At 37.9% G+C, this 18,405-nt stretch overlaps 1 protein-coding gene across 7 annotated transcripts in view; it reads right to left on the bottom strand.

Moving 5' to 3' along the window:
- Positions 1–16,088, bottom strand: part of SLC22A10 (solute carrier family 22 member 10) — a 39,041-nt gene extending 22,953 nt beyond the window's left edge. For all 7 annotated transcript variants that reach the window (XM_059145045.1, XM_059145057.1, XM_059145024.1 and 4 more), the window contains exons 1-2: positions 15,551–16,088; positions 14,239–14,342 (exon numbers count right to left, since the gene is read on the bottom strand). In XM_059145045.1, the coding sequence (XP_059001028.1) occupies positions 14,239–14,342; positions 15,551–15,952 (506 nt within the window). In that variant the 5' untranslated portion in view covers positions 15,953–16,088. The remainder of the gene's footprint in view (positions 1–14,238; positions 14,343–15,550) is intronic.
- Between the last annotated feature and the right edge of the window lie 2,317 nt (positions 16,089–18,405).

The raw sequence follows: 18,405 nt of genomic DNA, 5'->3' as shown, positions 1-18,405 counted from the left end.
GAATGATTGGTTTAGGAGGATGTGGGTGCGCTCGTGGCTGACGCACACAGCACCAGGAGCCAAGAGATAAATGCATGATCACCGCTAGAGAACAATAGAGCCCTGTATGGTTACATAAGGGTCCACAAGGACACTGCGTGCACGGCGTTATGATTGGCCAAATAGGGGGGCGAGAACGGGTGAACTTCGTGGATAAATACTGCTGTAAGTGCTTGGTGCGGCGCGGCCGCCATTAGCATTAGTACATTAGCATTAGTAATAAAAGAAGTTTGCCACTCACCTCGTCTGCGGGTCGTTCTTGCGGGCCGAGAGCGACACCTGATGACCTAGCAATTGCACTACTGGGCATTTATTCCAAAGATACAAATGTAGTGATCCGAAGGGGTAACCGCACCCCAATGTTTATAGCAGCAATGTCCACAATAGCCAAACTATGGGAAGAGCCCAGATGTCCATCGGCAGATGTATGGATAAAGATGTGGTATATATGTACAATGGAATATTACACAGCCATAAAAAATGAAATCTTGCCCTTTACAACAACATGGGTGGAACTGGAGGGTTTATGCTAAGTGAAATAACTCAATCACAGAAAGACAATTATCATATGATCTCACTGATATGTGGAATTTGAGAAACAAGGCAGAGGATCATAGGGGAAGAGAAGAGAAAATGAAACAAGATGAAGCCAGAGAGGAAGACAAACGGTAAAAGACTCTTAATCATAGGAAACAAATTGAGTGTTGTTGGTGGGGAGTGGGGAAACGGTATGTGGTAGTTAGGTGATGGACACTGGGGAAAGTATGTCTTGTGGTGAGCTCTGTGTGTTGTGTAAGATTGATGAATCACAGACCTGTAACCCTCAAAAAATAATACATTATATGTTAATAATTTTGTTAATTTGAAAAAAAACCAGGAAGAATGATAAAGAATAGAAGAGAAAAAATAAAGACTTCCAAGATTAGAAATGAAAGTGGAAATATTACTAAAAATCTTTAAAGTAAAAGAAAATTATATTTAACAGCAATAAACCAAATAAATACAATTAGTCTGAACAAATAATTTGCAAACTAATCCACATTTTATTTGCCCAAACTTTCTTAATTTTTGACAAAGGTATCAAGACAAGTACCTGGAAAGGAAAAAAAGTTTCAACACAAGATGCTGGAAAAAGAGTGAAAGAAAAACAAACAAACAACAACAACAAAACCCTCAACCTTCTACCTGATATCATACACAAGTAAAAGTTAAAGTATAAGAAATAAAGTATAGGAAAATATTATGTAACCCTGTGATAAACAAATTTTTTAAATAAGACAAAAAATGACTAAGAATAAAAGAAAAAATAATAGACTAGACTATATTATAACTAAATACAACTGCTCTTCCAAACAAATCATTTTTTTTCTTAAATATTTTATTTATTTATTTGACAGAGAGAAATCACAAGTAGATAGAGAGGCAGCCAGAGAGAGAGAGAGAGGGAAGCAGGCTCCCTGCTGAGCAGAGAGCCTGATGCGGGACTCGATCCCAGGACCCTGAGATCATGATGTGAGCCGAAGGCAGCAACTTAACCCACTGAGCCACTCAGGCACCCCAAAGAAATCATTTTTTAAAAAAGAAAAATCTATAAGCCAGATTGAGAAAAAATATTTCCCTAAATACCTCTGATAGACTTTATCAAAATATATTGATAGCTTCTATAGATCAATAAAAAGATAACAAACCAAAAGAGCAAAACACTTATGACTTCACAAAGTAAGACAAAATAATAACCAACAAGCACATTTAAAAGAGATTGCCTTTGCTAGATATTGGAAAGTAGCAAATTCAAACAATGAAATACCACTTTACAGCCACTAGTATTAATAAACACTGAAATCTCATTATCAAATATTCTTAAAGAAACAGAATAACTAAAATTTCATAATTTTTCAGTGTAAGTTACAAATGAAGCAACCACTTTGGAAATCAGGTATTTTTATAAAGTTAAAAATAGACTGTAAAGCAACAATTCTGCTCTTAGACATTTATCCAAGAAAAATGAACACTTATGTCCTGAAAGAGAATGCTTTTAGCTGAAGTTCAGAAGTTAAAAAGAAAAGAAAAGAAAGAACTGAAATGAAATCCAACCAAATGTAGGAATCTCAATTTTTTAGTTCAGCTAAGGAAGCCAAACACACAAAAAATACTGTTTTATGAGGTCTTAGAACAGATAAAATTCTATGCTGATATAAATTAGCATAGTGTTTAGGGATGCGAATTGCCTAAAAAATGTTCAACTGTTCCATCTGGGTTGATAGAAATTTCCATATTTCCATCATGGCTGGTTGAACTGGTGGTTACACTTGTTTATGCATTTGTCAAAACTCATCAAGCAGCATTCATAAAAATTGCATTCATTTTAAAGTCTGCATAATTTGTAATAAATAAATAAATAGTGGACAAACAAATAAAAAATAAAGTAAAAAAACAACAACAACAACAACCACCAATGTGAGGCATTGAAGATTTCAACTACTACTAGACAATTAGTTTGCTCTTCAATTATGCCAATGATTGAAACATATGTTAGAGAACATTTTTCTTTCATGCATATGTGGTTATGATTGTTACAGCTTCTTGATGAACTGACTCTTGTATCAATATATAACATCCTTGTCTCTTGTAACAATTTTTTATTTAGTCTATTTTGTCTTTTATTATAGCCAACCCAGCTCTCTTTTGATTACTGTTTTTTTTTCCTTTGTTCCAGAATTCATTGTTTATGCACCACACCCAGTGCTCCATGCAATACATGCCCTCCAAGGAACATCTCTTTGCATTCTTACATTTTGAATCTATTTGTGTCTACAGATCTAAAACGAGTCTCTCGTACACGGCATATGGTTGCACCATGTTTTATTATGGCTGGATCATGTTTTGTTTATGCATTGTACTAATCTCTGCCTTTTGTTAGAAGGATTGTATCTATTCATATTTAAATTAGTTTTTGACAAGGAACTACTTCTGCTATTTTGCTGTTTTCTGTATGTCTTTTATCTTTTTCATTATTCATTTCTTCCATTACTGCCTTCATTTATGTTTACTTGATTTTTTCTATGTACCATTTCAAGTCTCTTTCTTTTTTAAAGATTTTATTTATTTATTTATTTGTCAGAGAGAGAGAGAGCAAATGGAGGCAGAGGCAGAGAGAGAAGTAGGCTCCTCGCTGAGCAAGAACCCCCGATGCAGGACTCCATCCCAAGACCCCAGGACCATGACCCAAGCCGAAGGCAGTGGCTTAACCAACTGAGCCACCCAGGTGTCCCCTCAAGTCTCTTTTGTTTCCTTTTGTGTCTATTATGAGATATGTTCTTTGTGGTTACCATGGAATGACATTTAACATCCCAAATTTTAAAAATATGGTTTGAATTGATGCCAACTTCAATAGCAGGCAAAATTCTAAATGATATTTGACATGCCTAAAATATATAAAACTAAAGAACCTACACATAAGCCCTACAATCTAATTGATGAAGTTGTTTCCCAAGAAAGATACAGGTTAACAATTCTGATGCTGATGCACATGTGGAATTGAACAAATGACTATGTGGATGGTGGTTGGTAGAACACAGATTTTTCACTTTGGGGGAGGGAATTCACAGATAAGCAAGGGAAGGAGACTAGAATGGTCATTATAGTGATAGATTAGAGTTGGAAACATTAGTATGAACTCATGTGTATCTTAATATACATACAGATGATTACACATAGAAGTATTTATGCACATTTATATATATGGGTTAGAATACACACTTGCAGGTCCTTGTTCTTTCACCTAAGAGGACTTAGAAACAATGGCACTCCAGATCAAAAACCAGACCTAGTACCCATATATTATTTAATTTTTTTGCTTTTCTGTTTTAACATACGAAACCTGTACATAATTAATGTTTACAACTTGAGTTTGGAATTAAGTATAGACTGTGAAATCATCATTACAACCTATGCCATACATATTAACTGCAAAAGGTTTCTTTCACCATTTTATATTTTATTTTTTATAAGAACACTTAACATAACAAAAACATAAATAAGAGGAAGTAAAAGGGTAGAGATTTTATTTTTTTTTCTAGTCTAATTTTTTTTTAATATTAAAAATGTTAAATGCACATTTAAAAGTGTTAGGTAGTAGGTACTAGCACAGGCCCAAGAACACTTCATCCAGATTTAACAAGTGGAAACATTTTGCCCATTTGTTAATTTCTTTTTTTCTCTAGAAACCAAATAGTACAAAATTCAACTTAAGCATTGTCATCCTTCCGTCCGTATTTCCTCCCTCCCAGACATCCCATGATATTGAAGTTGGTGCTTTTCTTTCCTATCTATGTCCCTACACTTTTGCTTTATAGGTATGCATACATTATATGTGGTTTTTTTTTTAATTTTTTATTTTTTATAAACATATATTTTTATCCCCAGGGGTACAGGTCTGTGAATCACCAGGTTTACACACTTCACAGCACTCACCAAATCACATACCCTCCCCAATGTCCATAATCCCACCCCCTTCTCCCAAACCCCCTCCCCCCGGCAACCCTCAGTTTGTTTTGTGAGATTAAGAGTCACTTATGGTTTGTCTCCCTCCCAATCCCAGCTTGTTTCATTTATTCTTCTTCTACCCACTTAAGCCTCCATGTTGCATCACCACTTCCTCATATCAGGGAGATCATATGATAGTTGTCTTTCTCTGCTTGACTTATTTCGCTAAGCATGATACGCTCTAGTTCCATCCATGTTGTTGCAAATGGCAAGATTTCATTTCTTTTGATGGCTGCATAGTATTCCATTGTGTATATATACCACATCTTCTTGATCCATTCATCTGTTGATGGACATCTAGGTTCTTTCCATAGTTTGGCTATTGTGGACATTGCTGCTATAAACATTCGGGTGCATGTGTCCCTTTGGATCACTACATTTGTATCTTTAGGGTAAATACCCAATAGTGCAATTGCTGGGTCATAGGGCAGTTCTATTTTCAACATTTTGAGGAACCTCCATGCTGTTTTCCAGAGTGGCTGCACCAGCTTGCATTCCCACCAACAGTGTAGGAGGGTTCCCCTTTCTCCGCATCCTCGCCAGCATCTGTCATTTCCTGACTTGTTGATTTTAGCCATTCTGACTGGTGTGAGGTGATATCTCATTGTGGTTTTGATTTGTATTTCCCTGATGCCGAGTGATATGGAGCACTTTTTCATGTGTCTGTTCGCCATCTGGATGTCTTCTTTGCAGAAATGTCTGTTCATGTCTTCTGCCCATTTCTTGATTGGATTATTTGTTCTTTGGGTGTTGAGTTTGCTAAGTTCTTTATAGATTCTGGACACTAGTCCTTTATCTGATATGTCGTTTGCAAATATCTTCTCCCATTCTGTCAGTTGTCTTTTGATTTTGTTAACTGTTTCCTTTGCTGTGCAAAAGCTTTTGATCTTGATGAAATCCCAGTAGTTCATTTTTTCCCTTGCTTCCCTTGCCTTTTACGTTGTTCCTAGGAAGATGTTGCTGCGGCAGAGGTCGAAGAGGTTGCTGCCCGTGTTCTCATCAAGGATTTTGATGGATTCCTTTCGTACATTGAGATCCTTCATCCATTTTGAGTCTATTTTTGTGTGTGGTGTAAGGAAATGGTCCAATTTCATTTTTCTGCATGTGGCTGTCCAATTTTCCCAGCACCATTTATTGAAAAGGCTGTCTTTTTTCCATTGGACATTCTTTCCTGCTTTGTCGAAGATTAGTTGACCATAGATTTGAGGGTCTATTTCTGGGCTCTCTATTCTGTTCCATTGATCTATGTGTCTGTTTTTGTGCCAGTACCATGCTGTCTTGATGATGACAGCTTTGTAATAGAGCTTGAAGTCCGGAATTGTGATGCCACCAACGTTGGCTTTCTTTTTCAATATCCCTTTGGCTATTCGAGGTCTTTTCTGGTTCCATATAAATTTTAGAATTATTTGTTCCATTTCTTTGAAAAAGATGGATGGTACTTTGATAGGAATTGCATTAAATGTGTAGATTGCTTTAGGTAGCATAGACATTTTCACAATATTTATTCTTCCAATCCAGGAGCATGGAACATTTTTCCATTTCTTTGTGTCTTCCTCAATTTCTTTCATGAGTACTTTATAGTTTTCTGAGTATAGATTCTGTGTCTCTTTGGTTAGGTTTATTCCTAGGTATCTTATGGTTTTGGATGCAATTGTAAATGGGATTGACTCCTTAATATCTCTTTCTTCTGTCTTGCTGTTGGTGTAGAGAAATGCAACTGATTTCTGTGCATTGATTTTATATCCTGACACTTTACTGAATTCCTGTATAAGTTCTAGCAGTTTTGGAGTGGAGTCTTTTGGGTTTTCCACATATAGTATCATATCATCTGCGAAGAGTGATAATTTGACTTCTTCTTTGCCGATTTGGATGCCTTTAATTTCCTTTTGTTGTCTGATTGCTGAGGCTAGGACCTCTAGTACGATGTTGAATAGCAGTGGTGATAATGGACATCCCTGCCGTGTTCCTGACCTTAGCGGAAAAGCTTTCAGTTTTTCTCCATTGAGAATGATATTTGCGGTGGGTTTTTCATAGATGGCTTTGATGATATTGAGGTATGTGCCCTCTATCCCTACACTTTGAAGAGTTTTGATCAGGAAGGGATGTTGTACTTTGTCAAATGCTTTTTCAGCATCTATTGAGAGTATCATATGGTTCTTGTTCTTTCTTTTATTGATGTGTTGTATCACATTGACTGATTTGCGGATGTTGAACCAACCTTGCAGCCCTGGAATAAATCCCACTTGGTCGTGGTGAATAATCTTTTTAATGTACTGTTGAATCCTATTGGCTAGTATTTTGTTGAGTATTTTCGCATCTGTGTTCATCAAGGATATCAGTCTATAGCTCTCTTTTTTGGTGGGATCCTTGTCTGGTTTTGGGATCAAGGTGATGCTGGCCTCATAAAATGAGTTTGGAAGTTTTCCTTCCATTTCTATTTTTTGGAACAGTTTCAGGAGAATAGGAATTAGTTCTTCTTTAAATGTTTGGTAGAATTCCCCCGGGAAGCCGTCTGGCCCTGGGCTTTTGTTTGTTTGGAGATTTTTAATGACTGTTTCAATCTCCTTACTGGTTATGGGTCTGTTCAGGCTTTCTATTTCTTCCTGGTTCAGTTGTGGTAGTTTATATGTTTCTAGGAATGCATCCATTTCTTCCAGATTGTCAAATTTATTGCCGTAGAGTTGCTCATAGTATGTTCTTATAATAGTTTGTATTTCTTTGGTGTTAGTTGTGATCTCTCCTCTTTCATTCATGATTTTATTTATTTGGGTCCTTTCTCTTTTCTTTTTGATAAGTCGGGCCAGGGGTTTATCAATTTTATTAATTCTTTCAAAGAACCAGCTCCTAGTTTCGTTGATTTGTTCTATTGTTTTTTTGGTTTCTATTTCATTGATTTCTGCTCTGATCTTTATGATTTCTCTTCTCCTGCTGGGCTTAGGGTTTCTTTCTTGTTCTTTCTCCAGCTCCTTTAGGTGTAGGGTTAGGTTGTGTACCTGAGACCTTTCTTGTTTCTTGAGAAAGGCTTGTACCGCTATATATTTTCCTCTCAGGACTGCCTTTGTTGTGTCCCACAGATTTTGAACCGTTGTATTTTCATTATCATTTGTTTCCATGATTTTTTTCAATTCTTCTTTAATTTCCCGGTTGACCCATTCATTCTTTAGAAGGATGCTGTTTAGTCTCCATGTATCTGGGTTCTTTCCAAACTTCCTTTTGTGGTTGAGTTCTAGCTTTAGAGCATTGTGGTCTGAAAATATGCAGGGAATGATCCCAATCTTTTGATACCGGTTGAGTCCTGATTTAGGACCGAGGATGTGATCTATTCTGGAGAAAGTTCCATGTGCACTAGAGAAGAATGTGTATTCTGTTGCTTTGGGATGAAATGTTCTGAATATATCTGTGATGTCCATCTGGTCCAGTGTGTCGTTTAAGGCCTTTATTTCCTTGCTGATCTTTTGCTTGGATGACCTGTCCATTTCAGTGAGGGGAGTGTTAAAGTCCCCTACTATTATTGTATTGTTGTTGATGTGTTTCTTTGATTTTGTTATTAATTGGTTTATATAGTTGGCTGCTCCCACATTGGGGGCATAGATATTTAAAATTGTTAAATCTTCTTGTTGGACAGACCCTTTGAGTATGATATAGTGTCCTTCCTCATCTCTTATTATAGTCTTTGGCTTAAAATCTAATTGATCTGATATAAGGATTGCCACTCCTGCTTTCTTCTGATGTCCATTAGCATGGTAAATTCTTTTCCACCCCCTCACTTTAAATCTGGAGGTGTCTTCGGGCTTAAAATGTGTTTCTTGGAGGCAACATATAGATGGGTTTTGTTTTTTTATCCATTCTGATACCCTGTGTCTTTTGACAGGGGCATTTAGCCCATTCACATTCAGGGTAACTATTGAGAGATATGAATTTAGTGCCATTGTATTGCCTGTAAGGTGACTGTTACTGTATATGGTCTCTGTTCCTTTCTGATCTACCACTTGTAGGCTCTCTCTTTGCTTAGAGGACCCCTTTCAAGATTTCCTGTAGAGCTGGTTTGGTATTTGCAAATTCTTTCAGTTGTTGTTTGTCCTGGAAGCTTTTAATCTCTCCTTCTATTTTCAATGATAGCCTAGCTGGATATAGTATTCTGGGCTGCATGTTTTTCTCGTTTAGTGCTCTGAAAATATCATGCCAGCTCTTTCTGGCCTGCCAGGTCTCTGTGGATAAGTCAGCTGCCAATCTAATATTTTTACCATTGTATGTTACAGACTTCTTTTCCCGGGCTGCTTTCAGGATTTTCTCTTTGTCATTGAGACTTGTAAATTTTACTATTAGGTGATGGGGTGTGGGCCTATTCTTATTGATTTTGAGGGGCATTCTCTGAACCTCCTGAATTTTGATGCTCATTCCCTTTGCCATATTGGGGAAATTCTCCCCAATAATTCTCTCCAGTATACCTTCTGCTCCCCTCTCACTTTCTTCTTCTTCTGGAATCCCAATTATTCTAATGTTGTTTCGTCTTATGGTGTCACTTATCTCTCGAATTCTCCCCTCGTGGTCCAGTAGCTGTTTGTCCCTCTTTTGCTCAGCTTCTTTATTCTCTGTCATTTGGTCTTCTATATCACTAATTCTTTCTTCTGCCTCATTTATCCTAGCAGTTAGAGCCTCCATTTTTGATTGCACCTCATTAATAGCTTTTTTGATTTCACCTTGGTTAGATTTTAGTTCTTTTATTTCTCCAGAAAGGGCTTTTATATCTCTCGAGAGGGTTTCTCTAATATCTTCCATGCCTTTTTCGAGCCAGGCTAGAACCTTGAGAATTGTCATTCTGAACTCTAGATCTGACATATTACCGGTCTGTATTGATTAGGTCCCTAGCCTTCGGTACTGCCTCTTGTTCTTTTTTTTGTGTTGAATTTTTACGTCTTGTCATTTTGTCCAGATAAGAGTAAATGAAGGGGCAAGTAAAATACTAAAAGGGTGGCAACAACCCCAGGAAAATATGCTTTAACCAAATTAGAAGAGATCCAAAATCGTGAGTGGGGAGAAAGGGGATAAAAAGAGGTTCAAAAAGGAAGAAAGAAAAAAGAAAAAAAAAGAAAAGAAAAGAAAAGAAAAGAATATTTTTAAAAAAACAAAACAACTAAGAAAAATGTAAAAAATATATATATATATTAGATAAACTAGTAAAAAATCGTTAAAAAAGAAAAAGGTAACAGTTAAAAAAAAAAATTTTACCCGAAGGCGAGAAAAAAAAAAAAAATGAAAAAGAAAAAATTAAATTAACTGCAAGACTAAAAAAAATCACAGGAAAAAAGCCATGAGTTCCGTGCTTGGCTTTATCCTCCTCTGGAATTCTGCTGCTCTCCTTGGTATTGAAACCGCACTCCTTGGTAGGTGAACTTGGTCTCGGCTGGATTTCTTGTTGATCTTCTGGGGGAGGGGCCTGTTGTAGTGATTCTCAAGTGTCTTTGCCCCAGGCGGAATTACACCGCCCTTACCCGGGGCCGGGGTGAGTAATCCGCTCGGGTTTGCTTTCAGGAGCTTTTGTTCCCTGAGCGCTTTCCGTAGAGTTCCAGAGGACGGGAATACAAATGGCGGCCTCCTGGTCTCTGGCCCGGAGGAGCCGAGAGCCCAGGGCCCCACTCCTCAGTGCGCCCTCAGAGAACAGCGCCCAGTTACTCCCATCTGCCTGACCTCCGGCCGCGCTCCGAGCTCACCGAGCCTGCGACCGGTTCAAGGTAACACGGAGCTGCGAGCTTACTGTCGGCTCTGTCTCTGTAGCCGGCTTTCCCGTTCCAATACCCGCAAGCTCTGCGACACTCAGACACCCCCGATCCTTCTGTGACCCTGCGGGACCTGAGGCCACGCTGACCCCGCGTGGGCTTCGCCCCGGTTTAGCCTCTGGAGTGATGTCCCTCAGCGGAACAGACTTTTAAAAGTCCTGATTTTGTGCGCGGTTGCTCTGCCGCTTGCCGGGAGCCGGCCCCTCCCCCCAGGGTCTATCTTCCCGTCGCTTTGGATTCACTTCTCCGCCGGTCCTACCTTTCAGAAAGTGGTTGTTTTTCTGTTTCCAGAATTGCTGTTCTTCTTCTCTTCGATCTGCCGATGGATTTTCAGGTGTTTGCAATCTTTAGATAAGCTATCTAGCTGATCTCCGGCTAGCTGAAGCAGTCTCAGCTTGCTACTTCTCCGCCATCTTGACTCCTCCCCAGGGTAGAGATTTTATATGTGAATGAACTTAAGGTTTGTTTTTATTTCATTCATTTATTTTATACCTATAAAATAAACTGTTATATCTATATTTTTTGTAAGCCTCATAGTAGCCACAAACGAAAAACTACATTAGATTCACAAAGGATAAAGGGAAGAGAACCAAAGTATGCCACTAAGGAAAATGATCTTTCAAAAGGAAGACAGCAAAAGAGGAAGAAAAGAATAAGGGACGTACAAAACAGCCATGAAATAATGAATAAGATGGAATTAATGAGACTTATCTATCAATAATTACTCTAAATACAAATGGACTGAATTCCCCAATTTAAAAAAGAGAGACAAAGAGGGTTATTATATAAGGGGTCAATTCATCAACAAGATATATCAATCATAAGTAAATATGCACCTAACATAAGAGCACTCAAATATATTAAGCAAATTCTAACAGGTCTGAAGGTAGAAGCAAAAAAAACCACAAAAATTGTAGCTCCGTTCTCAGCAATAAATAAATCATCCAGACTGCAAATCAATAAGGGAACATTGGACTTCAACTGTATTTTAGAAAAAATGATCATTATAAACACACATAGAACATTCACCCAACAACAGCAAAATACACATTTTCGTCAAGTGCACATGAAACATTCTCCAAGACAGATTATATGTTAGGTCAAGAAAATTTAAGAAAATTAAAATTATATCAAGCATCTTTTGCAACCACAAGGGGATAAAACTAGAAATACAGGGGGAAAGTTGGAAAATTTGCAAATATATGGAAATTAAACAACTGGAAAACCAATGAGTCAAAGAAGAAATCAAATGAGAAATAAATAAAATCTTGAAACAAATAAAAATGGTAACACAACATACCAAAATCTGTGAAATAAATAAAAGCTATATATGACAGCCTGTAGCTAACATTCTACTCAGTAAAGGGCTGAAAGATTCTCTTCTAAGTTCAGGAAAAGATAAGGGTGCCCACTTATAGCACTTCTATTCAGCATAGCACCGGAAGTCCTAGCAAGAGCAATTAGGCAAGAAAAAATAAATAAAAGACATAAGATTGGAAACAAAGAATTAAATTGCCTCTGTTGCAGGTGATACAATCTTATATAGTGAAAATCCTAAATACTCAACCAAAAAATTGTTAAAGCTAATCTAAAAATTCAGTACTATGGTCAACTAATATTTGATAAAGGATCCAATAATACAAAATGGAAACAAGATGTTCTCTTCAATAATGTACTGGCTAAAATGGAAAATTACACGCAGAAATGTAATTTGACCCCCATCTATCGCACTTACAAAAATTAACTCAAAATGGATTAAAGACTTAAAAATTAGACCTGAGCTTAACCAACTGAGACACCCAGGTGCCCCAAGAAAAAAAATTTTAACCATCGAGTTAAACATCATGGAAATCCAACAGAGTTTTTAAAAGCATGGTCCTCTTGAAAGAGAAACAGTAATGACAGTAATATGAATGGTGACAGCAACACTATGACAGATTATTGAATGAAATGAATTAACTTGAATAAATGCTGTGAATTGTCTTCTCTATTCAAAAAAAAAAAAAAAGAATTAGACCTGAAACCATTAAACTCCTAGTTAAAAGAGGAAAAAAAAAAAAAGAGAGAGAGAGAGAAATCTTCTTGACATTGGTCTTCACACAAGTTTTTGGATATAATAACCATTCAAACTGCTGTAAGGTTATATTTCTTTGTAGTTTTGATTTCCATTTCCCTGATGGTCAGAAATATTAAACACCATTTCATAAGCCTGTTGCCCATTTCTGTGTCTTCTTTGGAGAAATATCTGTTTAGTTTCTTTGCCTATTTTCTTACATTTTTATTAATTTTTTTAATTTCTTCTCAGTGTTCCAGAATTCATTGTTTAGGCCACCACACCCAGTGCTCCATGCAATACGTGCCCTCCACAATACCTACCACCAGGCTCACCCAAGCTCCCCTCCAAAACCCTCAGTTTGTTCCTCAGAGCCCACAGTCTCTCATGGTTTATCTCCCCCTCCAATTTCCCCTAACTCCCTTCTCCTCTCCATATTTTTTAATCTAGTTATTCATTTTGTTTTTGGTTTTGCTCTTGATTATATTGGTTTCCTTTATATTCTGAATATTAATCCTTTATCAAATATATGGATTGCAAATATTTTTCCCATTCTGTAGATTTTCTTTTCATGTTGTTGATTGTTTCCATTGTCGTTCAGAAGCTTCTTAGTCTGATGTAATCTCACTTGTCTATTTTTGCTTTCATTGCCTATACTTTTGGTGCCAAGACCATGGTTCAGAAGCTTTTTATTTATGTTCAATTCAAAATCTGTAGCTTAGCTATAAGGCTCGGTCTTCTTCACCAAATTTTCTACTCTCCTATCCTGTCATATCCACCTTCTTCTCCCCCATCCCCATAGACACATACACATATACTACCCTATATGAATTAATATAAACTACCCTATATAAGCTCATATAAACTCATCAATCAGCATTTTATGATGAATCATCAAAAAGGACTCTGTCAAAACATTAGTCAATATCAACACTTTGACCCTGATATCTTTTATGAATTACATTTAGGGTGATATACTCAGAGATCTCAATTTTCACTTGAAAGATTAAATTAAGTTTTTCTAATAGACAATAAGGGATACTCTAAATCTCCATTTCCTCCAAGGAAGACCTGAGTCTATGCATTCCATGGTTGGCTGCCACTTCACGATGGGCACTGCCAGGTGCAGGACACCCCAAACTTCTCACAACACAAATCATGACATGCAAAGTCTTTAGACTAATTACTTCATATGGTTGCAAAAATTTATCTCTAAAAAGCCTGAATACCCCCCCTTTATTTTTTAACAAAAATCAAGCAGCCAGATTTAGCCACAATTATTTCTTAATGTAACTTCAATGCCACCTCATTATGTTTTATATCAATGTCTATTAATTACAGTTGGACAACAATGCCATGATGATCAGTCTGAAAACTTATAAGCACTTAACTCCCTGGGTCCAGTAGGGAATTAACAGAGAAGCCCTGCTGAAGCTTCCAATGCTGTTCTCCGTATCCATGTCTTTAGACAAGCTGAACCCCCTGTCTTAGAGTACCTTTCTCTCCCTGCCCATAGGTAACTCCTTCTCATCTTTGTAAATGAAGTATTATGGTATCTTCTGATAAATACTGTTCTAAAATGCCCATAGGTTTTATGGAGATGTCACTGTTGTACCCTGTACAAAGATATGTACGACAACAAAATGGCATTTATCATACAGACTCTAATTCTCCACTTCCATCTCTAGCTCCTAAGGAACCAAGGCAACCCATAACAGCATAAATTGCATTTTGGAACCCAATAAAGACTTCTTTATGAAAGAGTTAATCATTAGCTGGTGAAAACACCATAGAATAAGAGCAGTGAGATCTGGAGACACTCACCTGTCTGAGAGATGACCACCTATGAGGCCTCCCACCAGCATTCCAGCCATGAATAGGGATTGAACAACTGATTTCTGTGACTGATAATTACATACTAGGTCCCACTGGAAGAGAAGGAAGTCAGCACCGAGTAGTTTCACAGCAGCTTACAATCCCGCAGTGTGCACTTGCTGCAACAGCCGTCAGTGGACATGCTCCCCAGGCTTCCTTTCCTACATCTACTTACATGTATCACCCAAGTCTCAATTTAAGCATGACTTTCTCCAGAAATCCTCAACTAAATCTTCTGGGGTATTATTGGGGCCCATCTTGATATGTGCTTAGCATTCCGTACCTCAGTGGTTCTCAATCTTTGCTACACACTGAAAACATTGAGGAGATTTTCTAAAATACTGTTGCCTGCATTTCCTACCTTAAGTGAAAAACTCTGATTTTTTTCTCTGAGAAGGAGCCAGGGCATGGAGATTTTTTTTTTTTTTAATTAATACAGTTACTTCCAATTTGCGGCTAGGCTGAGAACAAGTGACCAGATAATAACTTTTCACACACTATATCAAGTACTTACTTGTCTAATCATTAGTATTCAGACTGCATTTAGTGGAATCCATGTCTAGTTGGTTGATTTCACTGACCTCAAATTCAACGTCAGTGTTTGGCAGTTAAGAAAGCAAATATCATATGATCTCAGTAATATGTGGAATTTAAGAAACAAAACAGGTGACCATATGGGAAAGGAGAAAAGAAAAAATGAGAGAGGGAAACAAGGCATAAGTGTTACTTAACTATAAAGAACAAACAGGGTTGACGGAGGGAGATGGGAGGGAGGTGGGCTTGATGGATGATGGGTATTAGGGAGGGCACTTGTGATGAACACTGTGTTGTATGTAAGGAGGAATCAATGAATTCTACCCCAAAAACCAATATTGCACTCTATGTTAAGTAAAATTTGCTAGAAGAATGAAAGAGAGCTGGCTACAGTACCCACACAGTAACCCAAGACTTGAACCATGTTCATCCCGTTATTCTAAACACCCAGGGCACCTGGGTGGCTCAGGTGGTTAAGCATCTGCCCTTGGCTCAGGTCATGATTCCAAAGTCCTGGAATCCAGCCCTGCTTCAAGTTTCATGCTCAGCAGGGAGCCTGCTTCACCCTCTCTCTCTGCTGCTCCCCCCACTTATTCTCTCTCTCTCTGTGTCAAATAAATAAATACAATCTTTAAAAAGAAAAGACATTCGATGAATTAATAAATAAACAAACAAATAAATAAAAACCCAGACCGTATACTTAAAAGAGTTAAACGGGGCCTCTTACCTCAGTCACGATGGTGGAGGGGAAGGAGCTTTGGTCATACACCCAGCCATCTAGACAGGTCTCTTTGTCTGGCTCAGTCATGTTGGTGACACTTCCATTCAGATGAAGAAGCTGCCACTGGGGATGGATAAAGCGATGACATTTCTCTGGCCTCAAGTCTGAGTCCAGTGGGATGAAGATTCTCAGGAGGGTCTCAGGGCTAAGGATCCCACTATCGTTATCAGAAACTGTGTCATTGTCAAGGGTGTGCACCCAACAGCGATGACCAGGAATGACGGTAGTGAAGTTCTCCAGAAACATTTGACATGCTGTCATCACCAAAAAGGGAACAATTAAAACCATCTGAAGGATCTGGAATTTCCCCAGGCCACCAACTTGATCCAAGAGCTCCTGAAAGGCCATTGAGTGTGAACAGGTGATCCTCAAGAGAAGACTTTAAAGAGATAAATTCAAAGGGAGAAAACTGTTTCCTTTTATTAATTCACACTAAGCCAGTGCCAGTTTCTTATCAATCATTCCTACAACAGAGCCAAGGAAAGAGTATTGCTAGTCCTCCCGGAATCAGGAGATGTTAATTTTTTAGTAAAGTCACAGAGAAAATTATTTACCAGAGGCATTTCTGCTGGCAAAGATACCTGTTTAAAATTTTAATCTCTAAATGTGCTTGTCCTCAATGATCTTCTGAGTGAGAGTTGGACTTTGGCATGGACACAACTCTCTAAATAAGCTAAAATAAGCTTGTCAATGCATCCTCAGCCATTTCCAAAATACAGAGTTTGAGAGACAAAAAGTGAATGGCTGTGTGATTTTTCTGTGGAAAGAACAAAAAGCAAGTGTTTTCTTGCTTGGTACTGAATTTAGGTTAAAATAGTTAAGGTATACAATCCTTTGTTTTCTTGAGGGTTTTTGTTTTTTTTTTTTAAGATTTTCTTTATTTATTTGACAGAGAGAGAGAGAGACAGTGAGAGAGGAAACAGAAGCAGAGGGAGTGGAAGTGAGAGAAGCAGGCCTCCCACCAAGCAGGAAGCCCAATCCGGGGCTCAATCCTAGGACCCTGGGATCATGACCCAAGCCGAAGGCAGATGCTTAATGACTGAGAGACCCAGGTGCCCTACAATCCTTTGTTTTTATAGATTTTATTTATTTATTTATTTATTTATTTATTTGACAGACAGTGATCACAGGTAGGCAGAGAGGCAGACAGAGAGAGAGAGAAGAAAGCAGGCTCCCCGCTGAGCAGAGAGTCCAATGCAGGGCTCGATCCCAGGGTCCTGGGATCATGACCTGAGCTGAAGGCAGAGGCTTAACCCACTGAGCCACCCAGGTGCCCCAATCCTTTGTTTTTAATTAGAACAAAGTGGCATGTGGTGCAATTACCTTTCCGTGACTGATATTGTACTTCTGTTTAAATTACACCAGGAACTCATGTTACTAGATTCCTTACCATGTAAATACAGGAGGAAGGACGTGGTAAGTCCGTGCAAGGGTTTATTTATTTGCTTATGTAATATATTTGAGGATCTGTTCTGTGCTCGTGTTTAGAATCCTTAATTGGTGATTAAGGATTTTTTCTTTTTAAAAAGATTTTATTTATTTATTTGACAGAGAGAGACATAGAGAGAGAGGGAACACAAGCAGGAGAAGGGGGAGAGGGAGATGCAGGCTTCCTGCTGAGCAGGGAGCCCAATGCAGGGGTCAATCCCGGGACCCTGGGATTATGACCTGAGCCAAAGGCAGACGCTTAACGGACTGAGCCACCCAGGCGCCCCATGGTGATTTTGTCCTTATGAATGAGGCCTCTTTATCTCTGATAGTGTTCCTGGTCTGCAAGCACATGTTTTCTCATACTTATATAGCCATTCCAAGTTTTTTTTACCTATAGTTTGTATGTATAGTTCATATCTTAGCTACTGTAAATGCTGCAGTAAGTATAGGAATGCATACAACTTTTTGAATTGGTGTTTTTGTTTTCTTTTCTTTTTTTAATTTAAATTCAATCAGCCAGCATATAGTACATCATTATTTTCAGATGTAGAGTTCAATAATTCATCAGTTGCATATAACACCCAGTGCTCATCACATGCCTTCCATTAATGCCCACCACCCAATTACCCTAGCGCTCCATCCATCTCCCCTCCAGCAACCCTCAGTTTGTTTCCTATAAGTAAGGGTCTCTCATGGTTTGTCTCCCTCTCTGATTTCTTTCCATTCTGTTTTCTCTCCCTTCCTCTATGATCCTCTGTGCTATTTCTTACATTCCACATATGAGTGAAACCATATGATAACTGTCTTTCTTTGACTGACTTATTTTTCTCAGCATAATACCCTCCAGTTCCATCCATGTTATTGTAAATGTTAAGTATTCATCCTTTCTGGTGGCTGAGTAATTTGATCAAATACCTAGCAGTGGAATTACTGGATCACATGGTAGTTCTATTTTAATTTTTTTTAAGATCCTCCATTGTGTTTTCCAGACTGTCTGCACCAGTTTGCCTTCCTACCAACAGTTCATGAGGGCTCCCTTTTTTCCACATCCTCATCAACACTTGTTATTTCTTGTGGGTTTTTTTAACCATTCTAACAGTGTGAAATGATATCTCATTGTGGTTTTGATTTGTATTTCCCTGACAATGAGTGATGCTGAGCAACTTTTCATATAACTGTTATCCATTTCTAAGTCATCTTTGGAGAAATGTTTATTCAGGTCTTTTGCTTATTTTTAAATTGGGTTATTTGAGGGGTCTACTATTGAGTTGTATGAGTTCCTTATATATTTTGAATATTAACCCCTTATCAGATATATGTTTTGCAAATATTTTTCCATCAATACTATATAAAACTATTCAGCAATAAAA

Source organism: Mustela lutreola, chromosome 1, assembly GCF_030435805.1.
Source record: "Mustela lutreola isolate mMusLut2 chromosome 1, mMusLut2.pri, whole genome shotgun sequence".
NCBI lineage: Eukaryota > Metazoa > Chordata > Mammalia > Carnivora > Mustelidae > Mustela > Mustela lutreola.
This window is presented reverse-complemented; position numbering and strand designations above follow the sequence as displayed.